The following is a 15,444-nucleotide window of genomic DNA, read 5'->3' on the forward strand; positions in this document are numbered from 1 at the left end:
TAAGCATTGAATGCTTATTTTTGGTCGGTCGGTCTTATAATACACCAGGCCATCAAGACAATGATAGCGTACTATGATTTCGTCCAATATGATATTTCAATTTGTTTGATCCTCTGTACCTAATTTGTCTTTGATCAGACACCTGACGTTGCCTGTGCTACGTTTTACAAACCAGAATTATCTCCTCCTCTACTTGGTGAGTAGTCTGTTTCCCTGTACAAAAAGAGGAGACAAAAGACATCCATCGGTTGACTACTCTTTTATAACAATTCAAACTAATTTCACTATATAAAACATTCCAAATAAAATTCCAAAATTTGAATATCATACAACGTATAATAAATAACAATAGACATTGATTACAAGAAACCCTGAAAATAAAATATTATATTTATAACTTTTATAAAAGCGTGCAAATTCATATTCTCTTTGAATGTAAACAATTATATACGCTACCCAATAAAGCCATTGTACTTTTATCAGTTTCTGTACAATTTTCGTCATGATAACCCCCCACCCCCCAACAACAACAACAAAAAATCTTGTCCTTAAAATTACTTAAATAAAATTTCCAAATAGAAATGATCAAGTTCAGGAAAATCAACAGTGTCCGGATTTCGGACTTATGTAAAACAATGGTCGATTTCAGAATGACCCTTGGCACATGGTAAATTAGGTGCCAAAAGGGTACTGTCCCGCAGAATACGTGTCTGCCTCAATTTAGTATAAACTGCCTGTGCACCCGCGCAAGAAAACTTTGTTTCTGGACAACCGAACATGCAAACGGCACAGTGAATATTGAATCTATCATCAGTAAGCAGATCATACCAAGATGACCTAAACTGGTCTCTCGCCATTTTTTTTAAAAAATTTGTTTATTCTACATTGAGAGGGTGTAAAACTTGTGATCCAAAATTAATTCAAAAACAAGTTGATTTGGTAATGGATATAAATGGGGAACTTTTATTACTTGCAATTGGTGACTCGCCAAAACATTCAAAATATACAATGAGCAAGTCAAAGGGTGTTCCTTTACTGCAAGTAAGGGTGTAGTCTTCAAGTAATGCAAATCATGAACATTTGTCCATTGCTCATAATTTGTAAACCATGAATTTACGTCCTGGGTGCCATCTCCTTTAAATTTGTCCAATTCATTGTTAACAGACATTTTACAGGTAGATATAGAAGAGATCTGCTGTTTGTGTGGTGTCAGCTGTAGTTCCTGTTAGTACAAATTCCTAGCTGGTGCGGGTAGGTTTTCCGGTGTGCGCCCGGGGCGTTGTATCCGTCCCTGGCGTGGTGTCCTTCCGGGACTTTTCGGTTGTTGTTTCTATTCATGGGCGAAAACGTAGCCTTTCAGAACGATGCCGCCTGGGATGGAGATGCCTCGTGTGGATTTAGTACCACCGTTGGATAATTGAAGTTTAAATCATCGTTACAATAAAACAGGCGGGGAAATTTGCGAAATGTTTTTATAGTTTTGGTTTGATCCCGATACTATGGTGGCAAATCTCTGCCCGTTGTAACAAAAAAAGTTTTCAAATATGTGACTAATTTATATGAATAATGTTTTGTAAAAATGATTATACCGGAAAAAATTAGAATTATTTTTAATAAACAGTGACCACAAATTGATCATACCAAGGTGTCAGTCTCATTTTCATGTCATGAAACACAAAATATTACAGAAATGCTATCAAAAGGAAAATGTTCATTGCTCAACTGGTGATAAAAAAAAGTCACGAGCTTCAAAAGCCGTACATTTTTGGTCCAAATATATCTTGACAAAGGTCTGATAAACGCTTCTGAAGAAGGTCCTGTCTGATAATATCCATGGCGATCCCGTACTCTATCCTCTGCTCTAGAGGAATCTGTTCGGCAAAATGTCCAATATCCATAAAGAATTTGGGTAATCCTCCCTGTAGCATGACCGACAGAGCCAAACCATGGGTTGTCATGGCAATGCCAGGGGCACCGGAAGCCCCATGCTGCATGAAAGAATTCAATCCCACAATGCCTTCATTTTGGAGGACTGCATATGCACAGTCAACCCATTCCACTGGTTTTCCAGTAAACTGCAAAATGTTTTTGAGTTGGACACGATTATTACGAATCCATGCAACAGAGTTTTCCACCCGTCTTGACTTCCAATCAAGAACTTTCACTTTCGGTTCAAAGGTCTTAAAATTGTGACCTGGATGACCGTAACCTATGAAGGTCAAGGGTGAATCCGTTGAAGGGTGACAGAATTCGCGGAATGGTGGTGGAAGGTCTAGCGGATCGGTGACCAGCAATTCCAGCACACAGACATCGTTCACTTCGTCAATGTACTGAATGTTTTGGACTTGGAAGAGCTTATTGGACTCCTTCGCTGTACCTTTGAACTCAACAAAGATGTTCTCATTCAACAATCTAGTTTTATCATACGAAGAAAACTCACTGGAAGGACCAGTACAAGCTACAAAAAATATTGATAAACCTGAGTTCCTTGATTTTCTTTAGAGGACATTTGGTTAAAAGATAGAATGTTGTCAATACCAATCATTTGGCTATAAATTTTAACAGCATAAACAAATTTCATTTAAATTGTAGACATTTGACCGTTACGGTTCTCTGAAACATTATATTACCATCCATAATGTAAAAACAGTGGTTGAATATTTCTTTACATATAAATACCACCCACCTATGATTTCCAAAACGTGATGCGCAACAGACATCACAGAAGCGGTGCCAACTCGGAAGACTGTGGAGATTTGCAATGGAGAGTGCAGACATCCAACCGACTGACTCCATTTGTAAAGATTCTCCCAAATCTCTACCGTAAGCGTAGAATCCACAAAACGTTTGAATCTATTGTCACCATGAGTGACTGTTTTGTCTGTTAAAACCAGATGCAATGATTATATTAAAATTTACGAAAAACATGTATACTTTATCACATAGTGTTTTGTATCTATTTTTTTTTTCAGTCGGTTAAAACGATAATGATAAATAGATGCTATCATCCATTTAATGACAATGGTATTACATCTATTTGTAATCATTTTGAATAGAAAAAAATCAAAATACACAGGAATTAAGAAATAATATGCAACAATATACAAACAATGATGTTTTTTTAGTCAATACGATGATTTAGCTCATGAGTTATTGGTAAAACAGAAATCGGCAATAATTGTTTCATAATTAGTGACAAAATGATACAGACATCTTTTGATGGCTTATATACATGTATCCAACTTTTTAAAATGATAATTCTGTTATTTTCACCTAGTCGTAACCAACGAGGTATATATTATATAAAAAGTGCCTGTTTGGGAGGGTACATGTAACAGTTGAAATTGACAACCCGAGAAAACCATTGTCGACCGACGCGAAGCGGAGGTTGACAATGGTTTTCGAGGGGTGTCTATTTCAACTGTTATCCTCCCAAACAGGCACTATTTATTTTGTTATACTGAATGTTTTAATTTTTAACAAAATTTTACTGCTTTTATATAGGAATAACGTGAATTCTACAGCAAACCGTACGCGCATAATTTTCGCGCATGTAACAATTTTTAATGTTACCCGTTGCTAAGTGTGTTGCTAACGCTGAGGGTAATAGAACGGATTATGAACTGCGTCTTAACCAATCAGATTTCAGTATTTAACATGAAAGTATAACAAAACATACTATTTTTTTTCTACATTGTTGCGATTGGTTATCATTATTTTTCATATCTAATAAAATCTCGCGTTTCTCAGTGTGTTTAGATATCATGATAATTTTAAGGTTACCTTCCTCCAAGAACGGAAAGTTAGGGATATTTACATCGTACGGATCCGGTGATTGCGGGGGAGTAGAAAACACCTCCAAATCTGAATAAATGATGGTCAAATTATAAAATGTGACTTCAAACCAGTGTGTTGTAGCATATGATTTTTTTATTATCTATTATTTATATCTTTATTTGACTTTGAATTGGGGGACTGTCCATCATATCATTGTGATCTGGAGTTTTTCTTTCTTTTACCTTGAATATACGGTTGATATTTCTCGACCTGGGAAAAGCAAAGAAAATATGTATGTGTCGGTTAGAAATCATATTAGCCTGCTCTTTTTTTTAGATACTTTTGCGTTTAGTCGATATCAGCAATGTGCCATGACAAAATTAATATATCAATTCGCTTTAAAACATTTTAAGTACTAGTATAAGAATCTCTATGTAATTTTATTTGTGAATTAACTTTAATTGCTGCCGTCAGTTTTTGATTTCAAGATATCTTTACCTTGGAAAACAAGAGGCCCATGGGCCACATCGCTCACCTGAGGAACAATAGGTATGATAAAATCAGCTTAATGGAGTCATAATACAAACTATCTGGACAATGTACAATAATACATGTAGATCCTGTATAAATAAAATCCATTTTCCCCTGGACATTCTTATGTTTATAATCATTAGTCCCTTTTCTAACAGGATGATTTTATAGTCATATCATATGTTGAGTATTGCAGTTCTCAAAAAGATCCTTAACAATAGTTTATATATGGGATATAAACGTACATCAAACTCTGAACCTTCTCGTGAGGCCTAAGAATTGTCCTGGGACCAAAGTCTTAACAATTGTAAAGAATCATCTAGCTGATTAGTTTCTGAGAAGATTTTTAAAGATCTACCCTATATATTCCTTTGTTAAACTTTGACCCCCCCCCCCATTGTGGCCCCACCCTACCCCTGGGGATCATGATTTTCACAACCTTGAATCTACACTACCTGAGGATGCTTTCACACAAGTTTCAGCTTTCCTAGCTGATTAGTTTCTGAGAAGTAGATTTTTAATGGTTTACTATGTTTATTCCTATGTAAAACATCGACCTCCCATTGTGGCCCAAACCTACCCCCAGGGGTCATGATTTTCACAACCTTGAATCTACACTACCTGAGGATGCTTCCACACAAGTTTCAGCTTTCCTGGCTGAGAAAAAAAGATTTTTAAAGATTTACTTTATATAATCATATGTTAAACTTCGACCCCCCATTGTAGCCCCAACCTACCCCCAGGGGTTATTATTTTCACAACCTTGAATTTACACTACCTGAGGATGCATCCACACAAGTGTCAGCTTTCCTGGCTGAATAGTTTCTGAGAAAAAGATTTTTAAAGATTTACTCTATATATTCCTATGTAAAACTTCGATCCCCCATTGTGGCCCCACCCTACCCCCGGGGGTCATGACTTTCACAACTATGAATCTACACTACCTGAGGATGCTTTCACACAAAGTTCAGCTTTCCTGGCTGATTAGTTTCTGAGAAAAAGATTTTTAAAGATTTACTCTATATATTCCTATGTAAAACTTCGACCCACCATTGTGGCCCCACTCTACCCCGGGGGTCATGATTCTCACAACTTTCAATCTACACTACCTGAGGATGCTTCCACACAAGTGTCAGCTTTCCTGGCCGATTAGTTTCTGAGAAGAAGATTTTTAAAGATTTACTTTATATATTCATATGTTAAACTTCGACCCCCCATCGTGGCCCTACCCCCGGGGGTCATGATTTTTTCAACTTTGAATTTACATTACCTGAGCATACTTCCACACAAGTGTCAGCTTTTTCTGACCGATTAGTTTCTGAGAAGAAGATTTTTAAAGATTTACTGTATATATTCCTATGTAAAACTTCGATCTCCCATTGTGGCCCCACCCTACCCCCGGGGGTCATGATTTTCACAACTATGAATGTACATTACCTGATGATGCTTTCACACAAGTTTCAGCTTTCATGTCTGATTAGTTTCTGAGAAGAAGATTTTTAAAGATTTACTCTATATATTTATTTGTTAAACTTCGACCCCCCCCCCCCCCCCCCCCCCCATTGTGGCCCCACCCTCAGGTGAGCTTTAAAGGTTAAGTTTACAATACAATAATTGTTAAAGTTGGTTTCTGGAAGAACAGACTTTGAAAATTTTCTTAATAAATATTGACAATTTTTTTACTTTTTTAATCTTTAGTTTTTAAGATCTGTGTACAAACATAGAATTGTGAGCAAATCTCAGTATCTTGCTTATAAATCGAAGCGTAACACTCAAATATGGTTAGTAAATAGAAATTGTAAACAATTAAACACAAGAAACATGCACTATAACAAATGAAGAACACAATTTATTTTTTCGAAATGAATCATATATATATATATATACCTACATATTTCCGTCAGCGATATCAAACTCTATTTAAACTGAATAAACTCGAGAAAATGCCGAGCGACTCAACAAAACCTATTGCATTGTAATCTACCATTACGCAAAAGATAATGCCGAATTACCGATAGAATGAATTGTATTTCAGTACTTTTTTGATACATCAGATTTTGCTTAATTGGCGCAGGTAAACAGTTAACTGTTTGATTTACCGAAGTATCTGTTTGATTTGATACGTAAAAATCACGAAATACAGACGATAGTCTCCAAGTTACAAAGCATAAATAATGAAAACGAAACGAAAATCAGAACAAGCTAACACCAACGTCATGTGTGAAAACTGTCAACGCATTGAAATATTTAGCCTCAATTTACTTCACAAAATCGGCACCAATATATTTTGCATGTTTCAAAAATTTCCCTTCATACGTGACGGTTGCATAGCAAGCAAATTCATCATAGTCAGATCGACCCTTTTTCGTATAATGTCATGGCTGCTTTAAACAAAGAGCCTCGTTTTAGAAGTATGGAATACGAGTCTTGGTAAAATGGGTATGCAAACCCGGGCCGTGGCAAAATAAAAGCCGGGGCAGATCGGCAATCGTCAATTCCAAATACGCATTATTTTGCGGCATATTTACAGCGAATACAAATATTACTGTTCCATCAAATATCCTGAAATTTTAATGAGATTGGCAGATTAATAACTGCCAATCTTTTGTTTTGCCCAGGCCAAGTCTTGCCTACCCATTTTACCGGATGCCGAACGCGAAGCTGAAACACGCCTTTCCTTTATAATTAATTTCGTAATAACTCAGATTTGAAACAGAATTAGACCTTAATTTTTGCAATTTATATTTTCCTTCCCATAAGGATAATTTATGCTAAACTACGTTGAATTGAAATCAGTAGTTCTTGAGAAGAAGATTTTTAAAAATGCACCCCCCTTTTTCTACAGTTTCAAGGTTTTCTCCGCTTTGAATACAGATCGGACTTTTATTTCTGCAATTTATATTCGCCATCCCTTAAGGATGCTTTGTGCCAAATTTGGTTGAAATTGGATAAGCGGTTTTAGAGAAGAAGTTCAAAATGTAAAAAGTTTACAGACGGACGGACGGACGGACGGACGGACGGACAGACAGACGGACAGACGGACGACGGACAAAATGTGATCAGAATAGCTCACTTGAGCTTTCAGCTCAGGTGAGCTAAAAACCTAGAAAATTTAAAGAAATCCTGGACTTTATATCGGAATCGCCAAACCTTCTTATTTATAAAACAATCGATACTAACCCGTTATATCAATGGTTATTAAAATCGTTTCTCAAAGGGACAGACAAGTAACTTGTCTGAATAAAAAAGAAAGACTATTTACCTTCTTCCACCAATGGCGAAGACTGTTATGAGTGAGTGGATGACGCGACAACGTTCTGCCGCTACAGCAGTATTTTATATCGTGTTGGAAAATGTCGTCGGCAAGAACCGGCGTGGAATCTTCTGGCTCCATTATTCTACACTGGATATACTCGAGGGGCTTCATACTCTCTTGATGACAAGTCCTGAAGATTTTGTCGATGCAATCGTGCAAGAAAAGTCGCACAGAGTCTCCTACTTCGCCAAAAGATTTGTGAGATGTCTTATCTGTTCGAAAAAGCATTGCCTGTATCATGTTGTCTTTGCAGTAGATTATCACACTACAAGATGATGTCACTCTGAGACAAACAAGCCCCCTGTATAGAATGGGTTTCCCTTGTAGATAATAGATGTCTGTCCACTTTGACACACATGCTGCAACTACTTTATCCATTATTGGGTCGGGCACGAACGCCTCTCTGAATTTCAAACAGTAAGAACACGATTTTTCGATAGTGGTGTTAGAATCGTCGAAGTATTCTGCTACTAATGTAGTGTAAATTTGTCTTTTTAGTAGACTTGGGACTATCCAGTAAGATGGCAACGTTGCAATGAGATTCAACTCCTCCATGCTTTGTAAAACACATTCTCCTTCAACGATAAGTTGTTCATCACCAGATAGTTTGAATACTTCTTTTGCAAAGTCCAACGTAAGTTTCTCTTCTTCGCACAGCAAGCTCCACTGCTGTCGGATAATTTCGTTTTCGAATCTTGTTTGACCACCAGGAACTGTTATCAACTTTTTGAAAGCATTCACAATCCACTGAGGGTCAATAAACACGTAGTTTTTCAGTCTCGCTGATCCAGAAAAAAATATAATGAAACCTTTTAAGTGAAAATGTTCGAGCACTCTTTCGAGATTCTGGAGAGTTGAGTCTGTCACTTCGCAATTCTTCAAGTGGTCGCGCAGTTCTTCAACAGTTATGAGTTTGGTTTTTCTACTTTTCAGAACTGATATTTCTCTTTCAATTGCTACCCATTGAAGAGGAATTTCTTTTTCCCAGTTAGGTTGGATACGGGCCGATTCAACAATACAGTCTTTTAACTTCTCTAACTCAGGATCATAGTGTAAAAATGTGTTATCGACGATGAATCTCCCTCGAATAAACGAAGAATCGATCCCTTCTAGTTCTGGCAATTTAAGAACATCTGCTAGATAGCTATGGGCAACCTCTCTCTTTTCTTCTTCACTCTATTATTTGAAATGAAATAATTTAGATTTTTTTCACCACATTTTTTCTTGTCGGTAGAACGATAGAATGGTAAACAACAATAAACAGGTTAACAATAAAGATTTCTTATTTCATTCGTGGTTATATGTTATTTTTAAATGAAATTAAAATTTCCAGCTAGTGGAAAAGAACAGAGTGCACTCGTCGTACATTCATCCATCTTTCATACGCTATCATTGTAATCGTGTAACTATTGTATTGTGCATACTGATTTGTATTACATGTATGTTTGGCAGTCACGCGATGGTGTGTTTAGATTGTGTTCTAATGTCACGTGATTGTCGTGCTTGGATTTGTTTTCCAAAGAAAGCAAATGACTCCGTTCTTTTTTTTATTCGTTGTCATCAGTCAAATAAAACAATACTGATCATTAAGATCCTTTCATTTCCTATGATGGACGACCATATAACAAAACTCTTACCTCTCCAATAATCTTGTCTTTATGCGTGACAACAAATATCACAGGGGGTAAGCGGAATCCACAGCGTTCATCCTCGTCTTTCACTTTAGAGTACGTCAAAATGGAACGCAACCAGAATCTAGCCTTTTCTTTAAGTAAGAAAGACAGCAATGAATATACAGCAATGGGGAAAAATTAAATAGACTTACATAATTTTTTATTCGGTGAAAACCCACACTTGCCTATTTCTGTGATATTGTTTGTATCTGCATTGCTTAAGTCAATAACAATTAGATAAACTGCATCAGGTGACAAGAAAACATGGTGTGTTGCATAAAAAACATCTTCCCCAGCAAAATCCCACATGGAAATATGGGCTGAATTGGGAGGAATATTTACGTTTGCCTCTATTTTAAAATTTATTTTCATATTTTCTTCGATGACTTTTAATCTGGTTTCTTTGCAAATGGCCCCCGATGTTGAATTTTTTCGTTCATAAAGCACCGTTTCGTTTTTTGAACAAATGTCTTCAATGTCACTTTCATTGTTTTTATCATCAATACCATCGACAGAATCAACAAAACCATCCTTATTGTCGGGAGAAGAACATGGTTTCTCATCTAATTCCGAAGATTCAAGAAGTTTCAAGTCTTCGAAATGTTTCACCCCCATTGCAATTTTTGACCTGCTGTTTTCAAGTGGGTCACCTGTAAGGAAAAATAGCCGTCGTAATTTTTAAATCGAAATTACATACCATCTAAACTCTAGAAAAATGCCCCTCGCCAAAAAAATAAAAATTATTTCTAGTCTCCAAAGTATACTGGACATTCAAATATAATCATACCCTCTACGTCAATAGTCCACTTCCGTGTTTCGAGATCGACTGTAAATTTCTCTATGTACACATCTATTCCCTCTGTGCTTCGTATGCTGGTTATGTTTTCTCCCAGGAATCGTCTGCAAAGAGTTGTTTTTCCCGCGCCCTTATGTCCCACAAACATGACGCGGACCGTTCTGTCTAAAGTGCTGCCCTCTGTCAGGGCCTGTAAATACAATTCCTCCAGCTCTGTGCCTTGTCGAGAAGGCTTATTCCATTCTCCTGAAAAAGCGAATATTTGGGGGAGGGGTTTCGTTTTTTATACCGCTTTTCTTCTTCATTTCTATATATCTTTATTTTTATTTTTTTTTTTACAAAAACTTGAAAAATTGCAAAACTTCACAAAAGTAGCAATAAAATAGGTTTATAGAAAGTTAAAATCATATACATATATTTAATACATATATTTTACATATATTTAGTCTCATTCACAGAAAAGGTGTTAAATGTATAAATGTACCTTTCGTTTTGAGATATTCATAAACTATTTCAGCTTGTCGACATACTTGCAAGTCATCGTGTTTTGATAGGATGTAGACTTCGTTGAAAACCTCCTCATAATATTGATTCTATCAAGATGAAGATCAGTATCTAATTAGTTTTACGAATTGGGCTGTATTGTAAATTACATATTTTAGTGTCTTATGAATTTATTCTGTAGTAGATGGCTTTTCTGGGTAACTTTTACCTGAAAAATTGTTTTCCCCATTTTGGAGGTACACATCGATTTCATCATCTGAAGAGCAAACAATTTCTCGTCTAAATCAGCCTTTTTTAACACAAGAAGAATTTGATGTGCCAGTTCATCCTTCTTCATTCGATCTATGACGTCTTGGTTTTCTTTCAGACGATAAACCTTGGAAAAGGCATCAAACATTTCTCGAATTTCAGTCAAATGCCCGACGTTGGAGCAAATTTGCACGAAATGGCTGCCATTTGCAATGGCTTTTTTGATGAGGTTGAGGAAATAAGTCATGAAATCCTCGTCAATTGTCAACAAATGGTAGTCCTCCTCGTGTAGCATGTGGGACAACGTTAAAAGAGTTGCCATTTTGATTTCTAGCAGAAACATGTTAAAAATTTAACTATCAGTATAATCATTGTATATGTAATCTTATGAACATAGCCCTGTAACTCAGTTGCCAAACTGACTTTTGAATAATGCAATCGTTTAAAAAATACATTTACACAATAGGAAATAAGTATATTCAAAATTAAAAATTAATCAGTCATTGTGAAAAATCATAATTTTATCAATAAAAAGACATGCTGAAATAACTTCTTTAAGCCCCAAAAAAGACAGAGTGAGCAATTAATGCTTTCTAATAGTGACATAGTATTTTCCTGCATATAAAGCAATGAGTGATATACATGTATACTTTTTGAATTGCTCCTTTGGCGAATGTTTCCGATTATGGTATGCGCATTAGCTTTATAAAAGGCAATCTTCATACGGTTTGTCCTTGCGCATTGCTGTAGGCAGTTCAAGCTCGAAAACAATAGGTAGTTACCGTCCTAAAAAGCAACACCATCACACAAAAGCTACTTAGTAATTCAAAAGGCCCTTGTTCTGTAACCGATGTTCGGTAGCTAAAGATTATTGAACTAAATTCGATGGAATCGATTGAAAAAAATTAACTGGCAAGCAAAAATAAATGGTATACTAGTATATTGACATTTAAGATTAAGCAAATAAAAATTGATACATTACATTCCAGTTTGAGAGGGGTGTCTTGGAGAGATGGTTGAGATCTGACAGTAGACAATCTATGTAACAGGTCTCCGTCATCTGCAAAGCAAAGCGTTTACTGGCAAAGGCAAACCTCCATAACAGCCTTCTAATGAGGTACAGCAGCATCCATCCATAGTCAATGTCGTCTCTCTGACTACACTGTTCCAGCATGTCATCAGTGACGCAATCTATCTTAAGTTCCTCAAACACCGACTTGTAGAGATTGGGCAAAACTTGACCAAACCTATCATTATGTGGCAAACTTTTAAACTGCTTGTTTATCAAAAGATCAAAGAATGTGTTTGTCGTTAGATCAACAGGTGTAAAAGTAGATAATCAATGCACTGAAATGCATTTGCTTTTTACAGAAAATCAAAGCTCGATAAGATTCATTACATGTATAAGATATACTTAGCCGTCTGTTTGATACGAATAGGGCCACATTAATAAATATTTTTATCTCGTAATAACGATAAAGATCTCGTTATTAAGAGTCAATTATCTCGTGATTAGAAGAGCAAAATCTCGTAATGACGAAATATTTTCTCGTAATAACGAGTTAAAGATCTCGAAATAACGAGTAAAATATCTCGTTATTAAAAGAAAATCTCTCGTAATAACGAGATAAGATTTTGTTATTACGAGTTGTTCATCTCGTAAATACGAGATAAGATCTCATAACAACGAGTAAATTTTCTCGTAATTACGAGAAAAGATCTCGGTCTTACGAGTTAATTATCTCGTACATGTATTTACGAGAAAAGATATCGTAATAACTAGTTAATTATTTTTTTCTCGTAATAACGAGATCTTTACTCGTAATTACGAGAAAATTAACTCGTAATAATGAGATCTTTTCTCGTAATTACGAGATTTTTTCTCGTAATAACGAGATTATTAACTCGTAATAACGAGATCTTTCTCACAATAACCAGATAATAAACTTGTAATAACGAGATCATTTCTCGTTTTAAAATATATATATTTTTATGTTGTTCTATTCGTCTTTCGTAGATTGACGTTACCATAGATTTTGTACAATGTCTGATGGAAATATATATAGCCTACGTTGAATATATATATATACGTTGATGGCATTTGAGAAAATTACTGAGACACAATATTATTCGACTGGGATATTTTAATTTTCTCAAAAATCCATTGTATGATGACATTTACTTTGTACTTCGTGGTTGTTTTTTTCTTTTCTTTTTTTTACTTTGTTTTTTTGTTTTGGTTTTTTGGGGGCGGGGGTGGGGGAGATTTCTTTGAAAAAGATGATGAAATAACTGGGGAACGTAACTGTCTTACCTTTTGGTACTGAGATACTCAGAAAGCTCAAATAGCTCGCTTTTGCTGGTTGTAGCGTCTTTACTGATTGTCATAACCCCCAGCAACCTGAGGATGAGAGGAGGGTAGTCCGATCGTAAGCGGGTCTCTACGATCAAGTTACGACAGGAATCTACAGCCGCCTCAATGTTTTCAGTCCCATCTACAAAATATTTGTTTACGTTGAGAATTTTGTTTTGTTTCACAAATTAAATAACATACGTATTCATTACATGAATAGTTATGATTTAGATTTTATGAATAATAATTTTCCTTTACATCATTATAAAGATAATTTTCATCTTCATTAATTTTCATTTCTGACAAATATCAGTGAAGCAGTTTCGCCACGTTTCTTATAATATCCCAATGATCATAGGGAAGACAAGAGACGGAGTCTTATTTCACTCTATAATATAAAAAAACCTTGTGTAGATCAATGGGCCAGAGACATTGTACATAGAAGAGAGTCGTCTGCTGCTATTAAAGACACAGAGCCTTTACTGAATACAAATAAATATACCACGTACTGATGGCGGAGTTTTTCAAGTAAAACAGCCACTGTTTTCCCTGAGAGGAGTTTGATGTACTCCATTCCAAGTCCCCCACCCTAAACTTCTGGGAGTAGAGTGACCAACTCCTGTCATCGATGGTTAATCCTTTCAGTGGGATCTTTTTGGTGTAAAAGTTTTGTCTCCAGTCTCTGACGAGAAATAATGGCGTAACAAGATACAAGTAGTACATACATATACATGTATATTCTTTATATTTCAACTTGTACGTTCTAGATCCCACTTAAATTATTAGGTTTCAAGTACTATAACATTAAGACAAGTTTGCCAAGTGTCTTTATTTATACTAAATGATACCCATAGCCACTATTTTGGCACTTAAGTATATACATGTACAACGTCAAAGTATATATATATTCTCGAAGGCCCATGGGTCGTTACCTGAAAAAGACGCTCGGCTAGCCATGTTACACTAGATAAATAATTTTTCATATGACTTGACCTAATATTCGAATATTTCATCACCCTCGGACTAATTCTCGCGAGATACGCGATAAAAACCCTAAGATGGTAGCGGACAATAAAGGAGATGGAGATCATCTACTGGGTAAATATTTTATTTCTTACTTGTAATAATGAAGACATCCATGGCTCAGAACACACCAATATCTCGTATGAATTAAGATATTTTCTTTCAGGTGAAGCCAGCCCGAGTATCGGGGGAACTTAAGGCGATCGACCCGCCGTCTGTCTCCGTCCTCTGTCATTTCATTAGACCTCTCTTGAGAATGTCCAGGCGCTGGAGCTACAAAATAATGGAACTGGAGGGAAATACCACTTGAGTCATGTGTGCTATAAATAGTTTGGCCTTGGTGTAAATTACAAGCAATACTGCATTGACCGAGTTGGTAAAAAAAAAACATTACAAGAACACAATAAGCTGTATTATATGAACTGTGTGACGTGGATTTGTTTTTATTTTTACTGGGGTTTAAAAATGGCTTATCCATTGAAATATAGCCTGTGCGCTACTGAAAATCAATTTCTTCAATAGATACAAAACGTGTGATTTTGTCTTTACATTTAAACTGTTCTCAAATGGTGATGCATGATAACTTACCATGTATTTCCATCGCTTATCCAGATTTTTTCCCGGGGAGGGGGGAGGGGTTAGTTGTTTGCCAGAATGGGAAGGGGTGCCTTTTTATAAGGTAAATTCTTCCTTGGCTCAAATGGTCTGAATTTGCAACTAGATTCAATTACAGGTAAGAGTTGTTTCAAATTTCATAATCAATGAATTAACAAATGGATTTAGGAAAAGTACAATACTTTTGGATGTCGAAGCCTTGCGTCACGACTCCCAACGGAACAACTGAAAACTAATAGGCACTACCTATTTATAATAAATTACTACATGTATATACTATGACAAAGGCATAACAATAAACATATTTACGAATAACTGTGAAATCACAGAATTAACATTAAATTGTGATGTACCACAGCAAATGTTGAATTCACATACATTTAAGTTTTTAGCACAGAAATTTTAGAAGTGCGTGGTATTTCTAGAAAAAGAAAGAAGGAAATCCGACATGGCGTTGTTATGTGTCTTTTCCTTATCTGTAGGAAGTATATAGTGGATGCGTTATCAATTGTCGTTCACTAAATTTAATTTGATTTAACTAAAGTCGTTCTCTTAATTATAAATTTAATAGTAATATTTTGATATTTGTAGATTTTAAAGCGTCTTC

The 15,444-nt window shown here is 35.8% G+C and overlaps 1 protein-coding gene across 3 annotated transcripts; it reads right to left on the reverse strand.

Annotated features, from left to right (window-relative positions):
- Positions 1–868: 868 nt before the first annotated feature.
- Positions 869–14,858, reverse strand: LOC105322556 (uncharacterized). 3 transcript variants are annotated; one of them, XM_066065416.1, is made up of 16 exons: positions 14,811–14,858; positions 14,318–14,511; positions 13,709–13,881; positions 13,161–13,341; positions 11,829–12,093; positions 11,497–11,632; positions 10,806–11,176; positions 10,578–10,686; positions 10,085–10,339; positions 9,483–9,947; positions 9,262–9,389; positions 7,571–8,800; positions 4,020–4,047; positions 3,784–3,864; positions 2,687–2,881; positions 869–2,458 (listed from the first exon to the last, which is right to left on the reverse strand). In XM_066065416.1, the coding sequence occupies exons 1-16, from the start codon at positions 14,811–14,813 to the stop codon at positions 1,749–1,751; spliced, it is 4,524 nt and encodes a 1,507-aa protein (XP_065921488.1). In that variant the 5' UTR covers positions 14,814–14,858; the 3' UTR covers positions 869–1,748. The 3 variants fall into 3 exon arrangements, with proteins under 3 accessions (XP_065921488.1, XP_011419629.3, XP_065921489.1); XM_011421327.4 differs by lacking the exon at positions 14,811–14,858 and having other exon boundaries at positions 14,318–14,613; XM_066065417.1 differs by lacking the exons at positions 869–2,458; positions 4,020–4,047; positions 14,811–14,858 and having other exon boundaries at positions 2,742–2,881; positions 14,318–14,613.
- Positions 14,859–15,444: the final 586 nt, after the last annotated feature.

This window comes from Magallana gigas, chromosome 7, assembly GCF_963853765.1.
Source record: "Magallana gigas chromosome 7, xbMagGiga1.1, whole genome shotgun sequence".
NCBI lineage: Eukaryota > Metazoa > Mollusca > Bivalvia > Ostreida > Ostreidae > Magallana > Magallana gigas.